A 17,393-nucleotide genomic window follows, 5' to 3' on the forward strand; every position below is an offset into this window, starting at 1 on the left:
CATTCCGAACATATACTCTATTTTGATGTTCTTATGAATTCAGTCATTCAAGAGCTTAATGTACCATTGTTTTGGTTTTCTGTGCTAAGATGGAGCAGTAATTGGTACCGCAGCTAGTTGAGTAGCATGTCTTCGGCTGAACGGACCATCACAAAAAAAAAGGGGCTATGCATATGGCCGTGCCTTATGAAGCGAAAGCTTCACTACACCATGTAAAGCCATAGCCACTGTCCGAAGCGCATGCCACAGCATCGCTTGAGCCCCGTGTTCTTTCCTGTATCTGTCGTCTTCTTCTTCTTGGCTACTTTCAAATTTTCTTGCTTCCCGCCTTGTTCTTCTTGGCATTTTCCGAATCTTCTTGGTACATTTGACCGGTTTCGTCTTCTCCAAATAAAGAACTTTACCACGTGTAACCATTAGTCGCTAATCTATCGTTTACCGACTAAGTTAAATCAAGCTAAACCATCGGCTTTTTTTTCGACCTCTGCCTCAATTTGCGAATGGAAGTCATGCGTTTCGTTCGTTCTGTCATCTCGGTGAAGCCTGCCGCTACGAGCTTGCAGAAGTACCTTGCACTTTCAAAGTCACCTGCGTCACTTAGGATCCCTTGAGAACGATAAGGCGAAATAATTTCCGCAGCCTTCCCCAGCGATGGCGCGCTCTTGGCGTGCGGATTGGTCTTCATATCCGCCCGCAGTGGCGTGCGGCGATGTTCAACGTTCGGCTGCCGCCGATCACGGTCTCTCTTGAGAACAGGGTAAATTCGTCATCGCCGCGCACCTACGCTGCCACGGAGAGCCCCCGACAGGAAAACTATACAAATAGAAGCAATTTACGTTTCAAGCGTGCCAGGCGTTTGTTAGCGCATTCAATTGGTGATCAGGTCAGTAGGAGCTAAAGTTACAGTGAAGATCTATTTATTCTTAAATGTTAAATTCTTGTCAACCTTGTTATGTGGCTCGTGTTGGCTTGGCTTTGCACGTGTCTCGTTCGACACACCCCTGCGTACACCACTCATGAGACAAGTGAAGAGCTGTCTCTTAAAGGCCAGTAAATTCAGGACGAAAAGGGTCGAAAGCGCCAATAAGAGCTAAAACACGAATCCAGGAATCTGAAACATTAAAGATTCTAAATTAGTAAAGGACGATTTATTCACTCCAAATTACTAATTACACAATCTTCTCGTATATTTAAATGGTGGGCGGCTTCAATGATTTTGCGTCTGATATGTAGCGCATTTCTTGCGATAACAGTACAGTCGTGAAGAAAGGGATCAGAGGTGCACGAGAGGTATTTTAGGCTGTGAACTCTCGCCAAACACACTGCCCGAATCCTAGGAATCCAGAACAGCTTCTAGGCGGACAGTCTGAAGCTTCTAATGTATCTACTGAATATTATAATTTATACCATCACTTACACATTATGAAGCGAAAACTTCACTGGGCTAGCTGCTGAATGTTTCATGTGTGCCGTAGTTTGCCCTTCAGCCGACCTTCTGCCGCGTTTCTCGCGGCGCGCAGCATGCTCGCCGTCCGTTTCTTCTTCGCACGTGAGGTGCACGGAACGGATGACGCTCCGTTCTGCTGCTGTTTCGCTCCTTCTACATCGCACACCTGATTCTACTTCACACGTCAGGCAAAATTCAGTCGTACCAGTAGATATCACTGGTCGCCACAGAGCACCGCGCGCAGTGATCACTTGACTATGCGCCCCGCTACGGATGCGCTGTTCTCGTCAACTGCGCTGCAGCGCTGGATATAAGGGGTATACATACCCTGACAAAAGCTGTAGTCTGTTAGTCTGTCAATGTCTATAGTGCTGTGTTATGAATGAGGTAGCAAGGCTTTGCGCGATCGCTCGCTATGCCCGCCTACAAGCCGACTCTACTTATCACTTCGACATCGGTCGCCGTGGAAAAGCGGCACATAGAAACATTAAGCTGAGAGAGCTAAACGAGGGATCGGAAGTCCCGAAGAGTGAGAACAGAGATATGCAAAGCGATGACGCAAGACGGCGAAGAAGAAGGTGCGAGAAAAACAACAGAGAAACGATTCGATCTCACCCACGAATAATACTGCTTTAGCATTTTGACATCTTGGCATTGCTGAGTTAAGCCACTGCCAATTTTTTCTTTGCTAAACTACTTTCATCATTGATCGAGCAGTTGTCATTACGGCGAAAAGCTGCATTCATGTGCACCGTTAGGAAACCTTTAAACAACAATGTAATGAAGGACATTTTATTGAAAGAACTCATAACAGTTATCTCCGCGCACTTGCAGGGTGACTCTGGTGGGCCGGTGTCTCTCCGGGGCGGCAACAGAAAGTCCATACAAGTCGGGGTGATAACGGGTGCATCTTCTTGCGTAGAAGGCAAACAAGCAACACAACTGTTTGCTCGGGTCTCTTCATACGTGCCTTGGATCAAAAGAGCCCTCTCTCGTCCAAAAAAATGGAGGAAACTGCGTACAGGTAACATACAGACTCAGTGTCACTGCTTGCTTGCATTATAAGCTCACTGTAATAATAAACCTTACGTGCCTCATAAGGCCCATTCATGTGGTCATACACATAGTGTTCAACCAACGTTAAATAACGTAACAGATTATTAAATGTAGCGTGGTGGGAAGTATTTATGAACTCCGACTACGAAAGAAAAGGGATACGTGTCTTCAGGGAGTTTTGAATCGAAGGTTCAGACCGCGTAATGCTACTGGTTTAGCGCTTTTTGTCCTGAAGTAATCTAGTAATAAGGATTTGAACTTCTTAAAATGATTTGAGTGTTTACCTTGAGACATTGCGCTCCTGAAACTTTAATCATACGACAGTGTAAGTTAAAAGGAGGCGTATTAAAGGAAATCGTTACTCGACCTGTACAAGCACCAAAAACCAACACAAAGGATCCACAACCACCAAAGTCGAACAGCGCGAAAGGAAGCTAAGTATACAAAGGACATCTCCTGAAACGGAGCATGCCCTCAATAAAGCATTCGCGTCAGCAAGCGCATTTCGGGATCTAGTGAAAAGCAACCAAAGGAGGGTAGCGCTTTAGGTGTTCAACGTTTCCTGATTAAGGAACCTTCTTTTGCAAATGCAGGGGCACCTATGTATGCGGCGTGACTCGAACGACGTTGTTGAAGACGTTTGGGCGCATCATTTCTTCATGCCCGCTCTGATTTATCTTGCTGACTACTACAATAAAAATGTACAAGCCTCTCTCAGCCATTATTTTATTCTCGGTCAATACTGCATGAAATGCCGAGTAATAAAGTTTCCATTTATTTTTGAAAGAGTTACGCAAAAGGGGGAACCATCCGCCTATATGCATGGCGGTAACTGACTAACCATTGGCTTCACCGTTACTCTGATTTGGAGGGCGATCTTGGTCCTACCTCGTGAAAGAAATCGAAGCCACAGCTCGTGAAAAGGCTTTTGGTGGTAACTGACCTTCAGGCTTAGCTGCCTGCAAGAGAGCGGAAAAACCTATGCTTCTCCAAATGACATCGTTTGTGGTCAAGAAATACAACATATTAGAAAAGAATTTAAACTGCATTCGTAACATGTCACTCAACAACCTAGCAAATTTACTAAAAAAAATCGCACTGCGGCATTTTCATATGCCGATCAAAGTTGCAACAAGCGGTGTAGCGACAAAGTTAAACGCAGTATATAAAGTCACCCTTCCCTGACCTTAAACTATAAGTTGCTTACGAAATCATCAGCATCAGCGATAAAAATAAGGCATCATCACAAGATATGTCTGTGAAGACATGAAATATCTTTTGCTCTTGCCAAGCGACGACACTTATAGGCATAGTTTCTACAACTTCGAAGATCTTTTCAATTCTACTTAACCAAAAACAGGACAAACTTTTCTCTTAATCAGAGCATCAAAATGAATACATGCAATGGCATATATGGTTAACAACTAAACGGCAATGAAAATATTGTTACGTGGAAGGTCTACAGTCCGAAAGCTCTCGGAGCAGCTAACGTTGATGAGGGCACTGATTTCGCAACACTCAGCGTCGTCGTCTTCTCGGAGTCTGTTGCACTTCATCCTCATCACGAACAGCGAATACAGCTAAGTAACACGACCCCCCCCCCCCCCCCCCCGCGGGAAAAGCACAGTCCCGGTGCGGTCTATGTTAGCGAAATAGAACGTTGATGATAGGGCTGTAGACGGGAGACATCCACTATTTCGGAGGTTGGAGCTGTGGACGGGGACTTCGGAATCACAGATTCCACTTCGTAGGTGACGTCGGTCACGGGGCGCAAAACACGGTAAGGGTCAGTGTAACGGGGCAAAAGTTTTTCACACAAGCCCATTTGACGGCACGGGAGCCACAGCAAAACGAGAGATCCAGGAGTGTAGTGGACATAATGGTGGCAGCTGTCGTACCGGATCTTTTGAGAGCCTTGGGATGCAGAGAGCCTGGCATGAGCTATCCGGCGGGCATCATGAGCGCGGGTGACGGCATCACTGGTGTAAGTACTGGTGCCGTCTGCTGCGGCTAGGGAGGTGTCGAAGGGTAGTAACGGGTGTCGGCCAAATAATAAATAAAATGGGGAGTATCCAGCGGTAGAATGGACAGATGAATTGTAGGCGAGTGTGACAAAGGGGAGATGAACGTCCCAACCTCGATGGTCGACAGACACATACATGGCCAGCATGTCTGTGTGGGTACGGTTTAGACGTTCCGTGAGGCCGTTGGTCTGGGCGTGATATGCGGCGGTGAATTTGTGGCGGACGAAGCACGAACGGAGAATTTCGTCCACCACTCGCGACAGGAAACAGCGGCCACGGTCAGTTAGTAGTTCACGAGGAGCACCATGATGAAGAATTACGTTTTCTAGAAGGAAGTCAGCGACGTCTGTGGCGCAGTTGATCGGGATGGCTCGGGTAATAGCGTACCGAGTAGCGTAATCGGTGGCGACGGCGATCCATTTGTTCCCCGAGGCGGAAACTGGAAAGGGGCCAAGGAGGTCAACGCCTATACGAGAAAACGGGTAAGTTGGTATGGGTATTGGCTGCATATGACCTGAAGGCAAAATTGTGGGCTTCGTCCGACGCTGACACAGTTCACATGCGGCAATGTACTGCTGGACAGGCTGGTAGAGCCCCGGCCAGTAGAAACGTCGGCGCAAGTTGTCGTATGTGCGAGAGACACTGAAGTGGCCAGCCGTGGGAGCATCATGGATCTGTTCAAGCATGGTGGAAAGCAGGCGTTGAGGGAACAACGAGCAAAAGGTCTGTGCCATCTGGTCGCATATTACGTCGGTATAAAGTGTTCTCGTGGAGCACAAATAAGGCGAGAGATGGGTCAGGGAGGTCGGAGGTAAGACGGAGGATAATAGAATGCAGAGAAGAATCTAAGTAGCAATGTTGGCAATGTTAGCAAAGGCGGAGACAGACAAGACACATGCATCATCGTCAGAGTCTGTAGGACTAGGGGAATCGACGGGATGACGTGACAAACAGTCTGCATCTTGGTGAAGCCGGCCGGACTTATAGACGACGGAAAAGGTGTATTCTTGCATTCGTAGCGCCCAGCGCCCCAAACAGCCAGTAGGATCTTTGAGAGAGGAAAGCCAGCACGAGGCATGATTATCTATTATCACAGTAAAATGGCGGCCAAACAAATAAATGCGGAATTTCGTAATAGCCCAGACAAGCGCCAGGCACTCTCGCTCTGTAATAGAATAATTTTGTTCGGGTGTTGAGAGCAGGCGGCTGGCATACGCAATCAACCTTGTACGGCCGTGTTGTCGCTGAGCGAGTATAGCTAGTATTCCATGGCCACTTGCGTCGGTACGGAGTTCAGTATTGGCGGAAAAGTTGAAGTGGGCCACGACTGGTGGAGTAGTTAGAGCAGCAATAAGCTCTGAGAAAGCTGCAACTTGTTCAGGTGCCCAATACAATGAAACGTCTTTCTTGAGGAGTTGGGTGAGCGGACTAGCATGGACTGCGAAGTTCGGGACGAATCGTCGGAAATAGGAACATAGGCCAATAAAGCTTCGGACATCACTGGATCAACGCGGAGTGGGAAAATCTCTGACGGCACGTATCTTGTCAGGGTCAGGCTGAACACCGGATGCATTAACCAAGTGACCAAGCACTTTGATTTCCCGATCGCCGAAACTGCATTTCTTTGAGTTGAGTTGAAGGCCGGCGCGGCGGAATAGCTCGAGAATGGTAGAAAGGCGAGAGAGGTGGCTGTCAAAAGTGGACAAGAAAACAATGACGTCGTCTAACTAACAAAGACAACTCGTCCACTTGAAGCCGCGCAGCAATGAGTCCATCATCCGTTAGAAAGTTGCAGGGGCGTTACATAGGCCAAAAGGCATGACTTTAAATTGATAGAGGCCGTCAGGGGTGATGAACGCTGTTTTTTCACGGTCTCTCTCATCGACAGAAATCTGCCAGTAGCCGGAACGAAGGTCGATGGATGAAAAGCAGCTGGCTCCGTGCAAACTATCAAGCGCGTCGTCGATGCGCTGAAGAAGATATACATCTTTTTTGGTTATCTTATTCAAATGATGGCAGTCAACGCAGAATCTCCAACTGTTATCCTTCTTCTTGACCAACGCAACAGGGGATGCCCAGAGGATACTGGAAGGCTCGATTATGTCATTTGTTAACATCTTTTCGACCACCGTTTGAATGACGCGTCGCTCGGCAAGCGAAACACGATAGGGCCGCGTGTGCATAGGACTGGCGTCTACGGTGTCAATGCGGTGCGTGACAACTGTCGTTTGACCCAATGGTCGGGTGCCGAAGTCAAAAAGGTCACTGTAGGCAAACAAAAGCTTGTGTAACTCAGCGGCGAATTCAGGTTGCAGATCAGCTGATATCATGCTGTTAAGCGGATCAGGGTGCGATGTGGACGAAGAGGGGGTGTTGGCAGGGACGGCAATTGTATGATCTGAAATGGCACAATCCGTCATCGGGGACAGCGCAGCTAATGAAATTCCCTCGGGCAGAACTTGAGTTGAAAAGCTGAAGTTAAGGACAAGGAGAGTGGTGCGGTTCTGGGAGATGTGCACAATTAGATGACGAAGGATTACGTACCGCTGCAGCATGACATCAGTAATGGGAGAAGCGAGATAGTCGCCATCTGGGATGGGTGGAAATGACGACATAGGGATGTAAACGGCAGTTTCAGGAGGAAGGCGGCTAAACTGTGCTGATCGAAGGCGGGGTGAGCAGGAAGGGTCTTCAGAGCAGAGCCAAATGTCCAAGCGAAGTAGGCCGCTAGAGCAGTCAGTAAGGGCCGAGTGGGCTGTTAAAAAGTCAATTCCAAGGATAACGTCGTGGGGGCATTCATGTAGGGCGGTGAACAACACTGGGGCATGACGGTGAGCAATTGTACCTCGCGCCGTACACATGCCAACCACGGCAGCAGGGCTGCAATTGGCGACGCGAACTGTGGACGAGACGGATGACGTAAGGACTTTCTTGAGGCGACGGCGAAATGAGGAACTGAGAACGGACAGCTGGGCGCCTGTATCAAAGTAAAGCAGAAACGGGAACTCCATCCACAAGGACGTCGATACAGTTATTTTGTAGGGCAGGGCTCAACAGAGGTTTTTCGGTCCGGGTCATAAATGCAGCGTCACCTCCGGGAGCTGCATTGGCTAGTTTTCTGCTAAGTGGCGAGAATAGGACGGTGTCGAACTGCGGCGAGGAAGAGAAGAACGCGAACGTCGTGCTTGCGGGGATGGTGAACGGTTGGCAGGACGGACAGTGGAACCAGGGTCAGCACGGGTCTGGTCGGAGCGAGGTGAGGAATAGCGAGGGGCATAGTTTCCGCGGCGGTCGACGTAGGTGAACTGACGAGATGGCGTATACCAGCGGCTACGGCAGTGACGGGAAATGTGGCCAATGCGAGAACAAGTAAAACAGATGGGGCGATTGTCATGGGTACGCCATTCATTTGGGTGGCGGTACCGATATAGGGGCGAGAAACCGGCGCTGGATGAAGTAGTAGCAATCACTGAAGTGGCAGGTCCTGAATCCACGATGTAGGTGGCGCTGGCAGAAGGGAGGCCCATATTCGCATCTTCTTGGCGAACAACAGTCTTATTAAGTGATATAGTAGCCAGGGTATTGTCGGGTGTATGCGACAGTGAGGCCGCGGGAGTCAGTGCCTCAAGCTCTTGGCGGCCAATGCGTGCCAAAGTGTTGTCGTTAGCAGATGGTCGAGGGGTCGGGAGATCGATACAGAAGGGCGCGCAGCCGTGTTCGGCAGCCGGTCGAAACGGTGAGATGTGCGCCTCTGTTTCGCCTGCTCGAAACGTCGGCACACCTGCGGCACAGAATCCATGGTGGAGCAATCCCTGCACAACAGGAGGTTGAAGGCATCGTCCGCAATGCCTTTTACTACATGGTCGACTTTATTCTCCTCAGGCATGCCTTGGTCGACTTTGCGGCATAGAGACAGGACGTATTGATTGTAAGTGAGATAAGACTCCGTAGACGTTTGGGCGCGAGAGGCGAGCGCTTTCTTGGCGGCGATGTGGCGGCGAATAGGCTTTCCGAACAGGTCGTGTTGCTTCTGTTTGCAGATATCCGAAGATGTTAGGTTGTCTTCGTGTGTTTCAAACCACACCAGTGCGGTCCCAGCCAAGTAGAAGATTACATTCGCGAGCATGAGTGTGGGATCCCACCGGTTGTGCTTGCTCACGCGCTCCTTTAGGGCTAGCCAGTCGTCTACGTCGACGTCGTCGGTCCCGCAGAAGGTTCCTTGGTCACGGGGGTGGGCCATGACAACAGCAGGTGCGGCGGCTGTAGAGGTGGAGGTGTCTGTAGTCATTGTAGTGGTTCCGACGTGGCGGCCGCTGCGGAGATCCAGCTTGTGATAGGGGATCGAATAGATTCATCTCCACCAAGAGATGTTACGTGGAAGGTCTACAGTCCGAAAGCTCTCCGCACAGCTAACGTTGATGAGGGCACTGTTTTCACAACACTCAAGCGTCGTCGTCTTTACGGAGTCTATTGGACTTCTTCATCCTCATCACGAACAGCGAATATGATGAAAGGCAATATGATGAACGGCAGTCAACCATGACCCCATAATAAAATTGTTTGATAATCTCCCCAATATGGCGAAATCTTTCGTGGAACCGACACATTATTACACCGAATATTTTGTGCTTACTCGAGTCGGTCGGTTAATCCACGATATGCAAAATTATATCGAGGCTCCCTTTCTCCATCTTAACGCACACTACAAAAGAATTTGTATCCGGTCGCTTTCCAACCTGCAACAATCAGTCTTAACTTATTTCAGACTTCTTACGGTAAAGATCACTTATGAAGGCCAGCACAAAGCCCCCTGTTATAATGAAGGTACAGAATTATACACAACAATTGCTCACTTGGGTCGTTTAATCGTAAGTATACAAATGAACATAAGAGCGAATGATGACGTTGTGATTCGCTTAAACTCATGGTATCACACGCGACTACACAACAAATAATACAATGGCGAAGTATTGTGTGTGTAAATTCATCTAAATATCATCTCTTCTCCTGAAGCAGCAGGGCTCAAAGTTAATATGAGTAATGCTTCAATAGGCCCAAGATACAAAAAACTTCAAAACAATAAACAATTGCTGGGTAAACTCGAGCATTTCGTTGACTCTTTCATATGTAATGCGTAAACAACTACTATGGACAAGCACTTTTCAATTCCGTTCATGGATGTGAAAATCTACATTAGTGTGGCTACTCACTGATTCGGAGTGAGGCAAGGATCGATATTTCCTATTTGAATAATTAAGCAAATTTATTCTTCGGCAGCAGTTTCCCCCAACTGTGATGTGAGTAGAAACCACTTATTCATTTCAGTATAGAACTGTAATAAAGTTATCCGTAATTTTAATGCTTCCATGGCCTAATTACCATAACAAAATTATTAGCTATCAAGAAATGGAAAACTTTATTACCCTTTTCGACGGCCACTTTAACACAAGGTAACACTGAACACTTCCTCTGCGAACTTTCGCCGGTGTATAACAAAAGCAATGTTAATGAGCTATGGCAGTATAACCTTCCTCCGTAAATATTAATAACGCGAATATTAATAAATCACGATAATTCATAAAAAACTGCTTAAAATAAAATGTCGCCACTTTGTAAATGCTTTGTGGCCTTATATAAACTTTATAAAATACCAAATAATAAGATGCCTTTTTAGACAGGTATATATGACTATTCCTACAGAAATGCGTAGAGCAATATGTGAGGACACTGCTAAGAAAGCGTATTCTAAATTCATCCTATTTGCTTGCAAATGTAGATGTAACAATACTGGAAGACCGGGAACGTCAGAAACAAATCTGGAATCATGATTAACCGTAAGTTTTGCGTCAGTGGCAAGCCAGCTGTAAACGAAATCGAGGAACCTATAATGAACTTCATTTCACGCTACTTTTCTTATATCACCTCATCGCAAACATTATCTGTTAGCACAGACCGTCGAATATTACGAGGGCTGCAAATGTTTTGAACTGGGGAAAGACGAAGAAAAGCGAGCTATGTTTTTACGTGTCACTCTATATGAGGGCCAACAGAAAATTGCGCTATTATATCCCCACACAACAATATTCTCAAGATACGGGAAAGCGGTTGCTCATGGCTGCAATCATTGGGTATAAATCTGATTGTATCATGGTTAATATATACACTGATTAATTTAAACAAAATAGGGCAGAAACAGCGCCTCAAGCAGACACTTCTGAAGCGACTACTATAAATGTTGTGAGCCACCAGATCTCAGCTTGAACAAGGAACTATGCTAATTGTTGCTAGATTCAGTTCAGTTCAGTCCTTCAGCCATGTCCGACTCTTCGTGACCAAATGGACCATATCACGCCGCGCTTTCTGGTCTCTCACTATCTTTCTAGCATCCCATAACTTCATCTGCAGCGCCTCGAGGATGCCATCTAACCATCGCGTTCGCTGCCTACCCCTTCTCCGGTGACCCTTCACCTTTCCCAACATCAAATCTTTCTCCAGCGACTCCTCTCTTCACATCAGATAACCAAAGTAGTTGAGCGTTCACTTTAGAATTTGACCCTCCAATGAGCAGTCAGGGTTTATGGTCGACAATATCGACTGATTTGATCTTCTGGCAGTCAAGGAACTCTCAAGAGTCTCCGCCAGCCCCACATTCAAACGCGTCAATTCTTTGGCGGCCAGCCTCCTTCACACTCCAACTCTGCTGGATTACCTGTCTCTTTAAAACGAATAAAAGAAATGTCAAAACTGAACATAATATGATGGTGTTCGCATCAAGGCTCTTACTGGCTTATTAGGGTTCTAAAGGCACTGCTACCAATATTTGTTTGGGTTTATGGTCTGTAAGGCGACTATTGTGCTCAAGCAAGTTAACCTGCAGTTGAGGCTTTACGTTTAGTACTATCTGGTACCCACAGGATGAAATGGTAGAAGGGTCACCGGGGCATCTAAAAGTGGCTGCTATGTTGCGCATGATCTCAGAGCCACAGGTCCTTGATGTTATCGCGCTGCTACGCATTAAATGGAGTTTTTCGTGCCCGACTTTAACCTGGATATAATGACTGAAAGCCCCCCCCTCCCCCCCCCCCACCTTCCCTTCGGTGGTTCAGTGTTTAATATTATAAGCCACAACCCATGTAGCTTTGTTTGGGCACGACAGTTCCAATTCGTGCCAATTTTTTTATTTTTTTGCAAGTGAAGCGTAACAAGAATTCATGATCAGCCGTTATTCAGTCCCAGGCGCCCGCACGCTTTCTGTTGGGTGACAAATTATAAAGAATTGTCGGCAATATTCGCGCGTTGGAGCGTCACCACTAATAAGTTCCCGGTTGGGACAGCTGAAACCGCTATACACGTCTTACTTTGAATTTTCCACGCGTGATCACGTTGTTTTGACCAAACAGAACAACTAATCCAATTAGAGTGATGGTACAGCAAGATAGGAAAAGATTATGAATCAGTGAAGGCGAGTTAAGGCTTTATTTTCACTAATTCATCCCATTGCTGTACACAAGCAGTTTAACTTCTTATCTGTACGGTTTGCATTGTCGAATGTTTTACCGACTTCTCCCAATTTTTCTTTTGTGATATCGCTCTACAGTTCCGTGATATTCAGCCTTAACAATTTTTCTTAGCCTGTCTAAAAGGTTTTTCTGGTTTTAATGCTTTGGACAAGTTTCTGGCGGTTTCTAGTGTAGGCTTTCGTACTGGGCCGCTAACGAACTTGCCGCATTCACAAAATTAGTCCGGCTTCTGCATAGCTGTATGTTTGGTTAGTTCTCTCAGTAAGTAGACAATGTGAAATGCAAATCACGAGAATGCTGTGCAGCTTAACACGCAGGGTAACAGGCTGCGACGATGGTTGAGGCATGCCGTACTCTTCAGGCGAATAAATATTCGTAGCGAATGCGCTGTCTTGCGATATTTCGTTTTCTGGGTGCACGTCACGCACGGCAGAAAAACACTGTTACTATGGCGTCTAGGAGGAGTCACAAACCAATTTCCTCGTCTGCAGCAGGACAGCTGGATGATTGCATCATATATAGTATTTTTTTTTATTTTTCTTTTTTGCATAGACATTTCGATATGCGAATCTAGCGTAAAATGAAAAATATATGTTTATATTTTCATTTACTCAAATTTTGTTGCTCTCTTTAGGGTGCGGATGCTAAGATCAACCCACCGGGTGAGTTAAGGCTCTTAATACGCTTCTGGGTAGTGCGCCTCAAGGTGTTAACTTTTTGAAACAAAGTGTGGACCAAATAGCCTTTTGTTTAAAATTAAACTAACCTCAGCAAAACAGCATTACAAAGAGCCCATAAAGGGAGAAACGCGTCTCGTTGAGATGCAAAAATTTGTAAAAGGGAATCGCGTTGGTCAATTTAAGTCGCGAGCATTGTTTCCTATATCTCTGCCACTGATCAGCGACCGTTCAGTGCGGCCGCTGCCTACTCTAACCAGCTGATATTATACAGCAAAAAGATGCCCTAGACTAAATTACCACGACAAATTAACCACATTAGCCAAATAACCACGTTAAATGAACGCGGCACATAAGCACTAGAAACATTTAGCGTTTAAATCCGTGCTACAACCATAGTATTTAACTGCAAGAATGCGCGTGTGCAAGGTCATGTTTTGTTGATATAAATATGGGACTGGCTGTTAGGAAACATATTTTTAGTTACGCCTGCTCTCCTATGCGGTTGCCCAGGACCGCGAGTAGCGACATGTGATGAAGTAACACATACATTTCAGCCTGGAGATATTGACGCGTAGTGAAGAGATGTAATTAGTACAAGCTGACCTTCTAGTAGTAGATTCAAGCTGCTTATTGAAATTAAGATTAGCTCATAGCGTCTTCGTAACACAAGTGGCATTTGACGGGTGCGATATGCGAAAAGAAAACAATGGTTGTTCAAGCACGGAGACCTATTAGCTAAGTAAACGACTACGTTTTGGACAAGTGGCTCCATCTCCACTGCTAATAAATTAATGCTGCAATTTACATTATTCGCGCCGAATGGCGCCACAGGTCCAATAGGTGGCGTCAAATGCGCTGTCGCTTGAAGCGTTGTCGCCGGGCGAGAAGTCAAAATCTTGCAGCTTTGCACATAGCGCATTGAGAAAGGCAGTATATTGAAAATATTATTTACAGTCATTACTTTTGAGCTCACTATATTTTGAAAAACAATAGCTACGAGAACACGGGAAAGTTTTGAAAATCCTCTGATAGTAACCGTTCCCCGTCTGGGTGCCCATCCTGCGTAGTGGATGGATTCGCGATAGCCAAGAGGAGGTGGAAATAGCCCTTAAATGCATTCCTGCTTCCTAGCTGTGTGAGCAACAATAAGTGACAATAAGACTTCAATGTTCTGCCTAGTACTGAAAATTAGCCCTAGTGACGAGCTCCTATTAGCAAGTAAAAAAAATTGCTAACAAGGCAAAACGTAATGCCAAATCATCAATTTTATTAGGTGCTGGAGAAGTCGCTAAGTTTGTTTTTGTGCTCTTTGTTGTTAAATAATGAGTATAAACTTATTATCTTTACTTGTATGAACGAATTGGGGAGCGAAGTGTTATTCGAATATTTGTATACCTATTTCAAGAACAACTTACTGAAATATCTGCCTCAAGGCATCAAATATGCAGCTATTTTTCCAAACATACACTCTCGATCACTTAGCTTAGTGGTTAAGGAGTTTCGTAGCTTAAACGCAGAGTAGGGGTTGTATACCGGCCGCAGAGACCGACTTTCGATGCAGAATAAAATGACGATGCAACCATACTGACAGATATCAGAACAGGTTAAAGTCTGAGATTCCGGGAAAATTTATAGGATTCCACTGTGCGCTTCAAAAGCCTGGTGTATTTTGCAACGTTAAACTGTGCAGACTGAAAGAACCTGAAAAAAAAAGCTTCCTGTTGGCTAGCTGCCAGCATATATCTCTCTGTTGATAAAGCTTTTGATAAAGTCTCACATGAATTACTTCTCTTTAAACTAAGCAGATTGAACTTAGATGCTAACGTGCTTTCATGGCTTCGTTCATTTCTTGCAAATCAATCTCAGTTCGTAACAGCAAATAATACTGACTCTAAGTTTTCTCCAGTTGGTTCCGGTGTGCCACAAGGTTCAGTCTTAGGACCCCTGCTTTTCTTCATATGCATAAATGACTTGCCGGCAAACCTTACTTCATCAATTTGTTTCTTTGCGGATGATTGTGTCATCTATGGTAAAATTAACAATGATCATGACATTTCTATATTGCAATCCGATATTAACAGCATTTCTGAATGGTGTCAGCGTTGGAATATGAAGCTTGACACTAACAAGTGTAAACATAGCGTGTCACTCGCGTTAGCAGCTCCTTCGTACTACCTCAACACTGCTCCTTTTGAATCTGTCTCTTCCTACAAATATTTAGGTGTTCACATAACTAATAACTTGTCTAGGAAATTGCATGTTCATCACGTAGTTAATCATGCTAACCAAACTCTTGGCTACCTCAGAAGAAAATTTTCACATTGACCTTTACAAAACTTTGGTTCGTCCAAAACTGGAGTATACAACTTCTGTCTGGGACCCAGGCGTCGTTTTACTCCTTACTGAACTAGAAAGTGTGCAGAATCGCGCCTCTCGCTTTATATTGTCTAGCTATTATCGCACTTCTAGCGTGACTGCCATTAAATCTTCCCTGTCATTGCCTCTTCTAACGGAACGCAGAAAAGTATTTCGGCTAAGTTTGTTTCATAAGATTTTCACTATAATACATATCTCAGACAGAAACTTCTAACGCAACCGTCCTACACTTCATCACGCATTAATCACCGTCACAATGTAGAAATTCTGTTATGTCGCACCAAATACTGCCATGACTTCTTTATTCCAAACATTTCTAACAGTTGGAATTGCCTTCCTCGTGTCATTGCTGAAATCACAGATGCCATTGCTTTTCGTACAGCTGTTACGAACCTTTTTTGCTCCAATGTTTAATATACTTTGCTGTCGTTTTTCGTACTTTTGTTTGTTCAACATCTACTGCTTAGTTTTGTTGCTGCTGATTTTGTATTTTTATATCTTGTTGCGTAGTCGTTATTATTTACTGTATAAATACCATTTACTTTTGTGGTATGTTTTTGCTGTATTGTGTTTTACTTTCTTTAATTCACCCCCACTCCCCTTTGTAATGCCCTTGGGCTCTGAGGGTAAATAAATAAACAAACCTTATACCACTTTTGAATACAGCATTCAAGAAATTGCCCCGCCGGGGTGGTGCAGTGGTAAGACGCCCGACTACTGTGCCGGAGTTCCCGGGTTCGAACCCGACCACGGCGGCTGCGTTTCGATGGAGGCGAAACGAAGAGGCGTCGTGTGCTGTGCGATGTCAGCGCACGTTAAAGATCCCCAGGTGGTCGAAATTACTCCGTAGCCCTCCACTACGGCTCCTCTTTCTCTCTTTCCACTTTCATTCCCACCTTCCTCCCTTCCCTTACGGCGCGGTTCGGGTGTCCACAGAGCAAGTGTGACAGTTACTGCGCCTTTCCCTTCCTGTGAACCAATTTTTATTTATTCAAGAAATGAGCAATCCAGTAGTTTCAGACATGTCTTGCAACGCTGGAGCAGCAGATCGGAGATGTGGACGGATTTTAACACTTTGCCTGTTGTCATTTAGAGTAGCTACATCAACTGCTACAAGAAGAGAATGCCCTTCTGCACCGGTTTGGTCCACTGTGTCTCGCGAGTTCTACAACCAATGTATAAAATGTTTCTTATTGAAGGCATTAGAATTTAAACATTGTACTCAAAATATAACAATGGGGAGAGAAAAACACCTTTAAACAGAGCACGACACTATATACTTCACTAAGTTTCACTGAGCAAGGATGACCGAAGTTTTTAAATTGTGTTTCCGTATTTAAGAATGCACTCGGCATAAATGTAGTAATATATGCGAAGCGTTTAAAGACATGTAAATGAATGCAAGCATAGTGTAATTATTATTTACAGCTCATATAATGTCAAATATTATAGCAATCGTTCTCGAACTCAAGAACAATTGCTTAGTAACTGACAGAAACAGTACATTAAGAAGATGACACTACAAACTTATGATGATTCAATTTTGGCAATCTAAATGAGCTACGGCAGCATGTAATCATTAATTCACATCCGCGTGTATTTGTGTAGCAAGCAATGTAATTATGAGAGTGTTGTCCACCGCCGCATCGATTCATAGCTGCACGCATTGCTTCCTGCATTAGTGTTAACGTCATGTAGAACTGTCTCTAACGGCTACGCACACAAAAACACACGGATGAACGAAGATAGAGGAGACACATACTTCAGTGGAGGTTTGTTCCACAAACATGCGGTTATGTACAAAGGGAGGCCCACGGACATAAATGTATTCCGCGACCAGGTAACAATTTCGGAAAAATACACCGCAGGCGCGAGTACCATTCCACTCCCATTTACCACATCAGTGCACCTTTCATCGTCTACTGCTCTGAACCAACTCGCCTGCACTGAGGTTATCTATTTTCCTATTGCGTAGGCCACAGAAGGGCCGCTGACACATTTCTCATTTTTGTTTTAAATATAGTAAATGATTGAAACATTTTTCGGCTCGTTGAGTCTTAATCCTGCGCACTACACGTGTCATATTCAAAGACGCTCTGCATACTCGCTTGTATGAGTAATGCGAAGGTGGTCACCCAGATAAAATACGCCAGTTTAGAAATGAGCTCTCCATCGATGCTCGATGAAGCTCTCGTTAAGGCAGCGCCCCATCTACACGATGTACCGTCTGTCACAGGCGATGGGATCCTGTAAACCGCTTCAACCTCACATTTATCGGGAGGTTTGCTGT

General features: G+C 45.3%; 1 protein-coding gene across 1 annotated transcript in view; it reads left to right on the forward strand.

Moving 5' to 3' along the window:
- LOC146176707 (clotting factor G beta subunit-like) overlaps positions 1 to 3,119 on the forward strand; it is a 32,173-nt gene extending 29,054 nt beyond the window's left edge. The window contains exons 8-10 of the mRNA XM_084581366.1: positions 698 to 883; positions 2,282 to 2,471; positions 3,097 to 3,119. Coding sequence (XP_084437492.1) covers positions 698 to 883; positions 2,282 to 2,471; positions 3,097 to 3,119 — 399 coding nt within the window. The remainder of the gene's footprint in view (positions 1 to 697; positions 884 to 2,281; positions 2,472 to 3,096) is intronic.
- Positions 3,120 to 17,393: the final 14,274 nt, after the last annotated feature.

Source organism: Amblyomma maculatum, chromosome 10, assembly GCF_055883805.1.
Source record: "Amblyomma maculatum isolate TAMU_Amacu chromosome 10, ASM5588380v1, whole genome shotgun sequence".
Taxonomy (NCBI): domain Eukaryota; kingdom Metazoa; phylum Arthropoda; class Arachnida; order Ixodida; family Ixodidae; genus Amblyomma; species Amblyomma maculatum.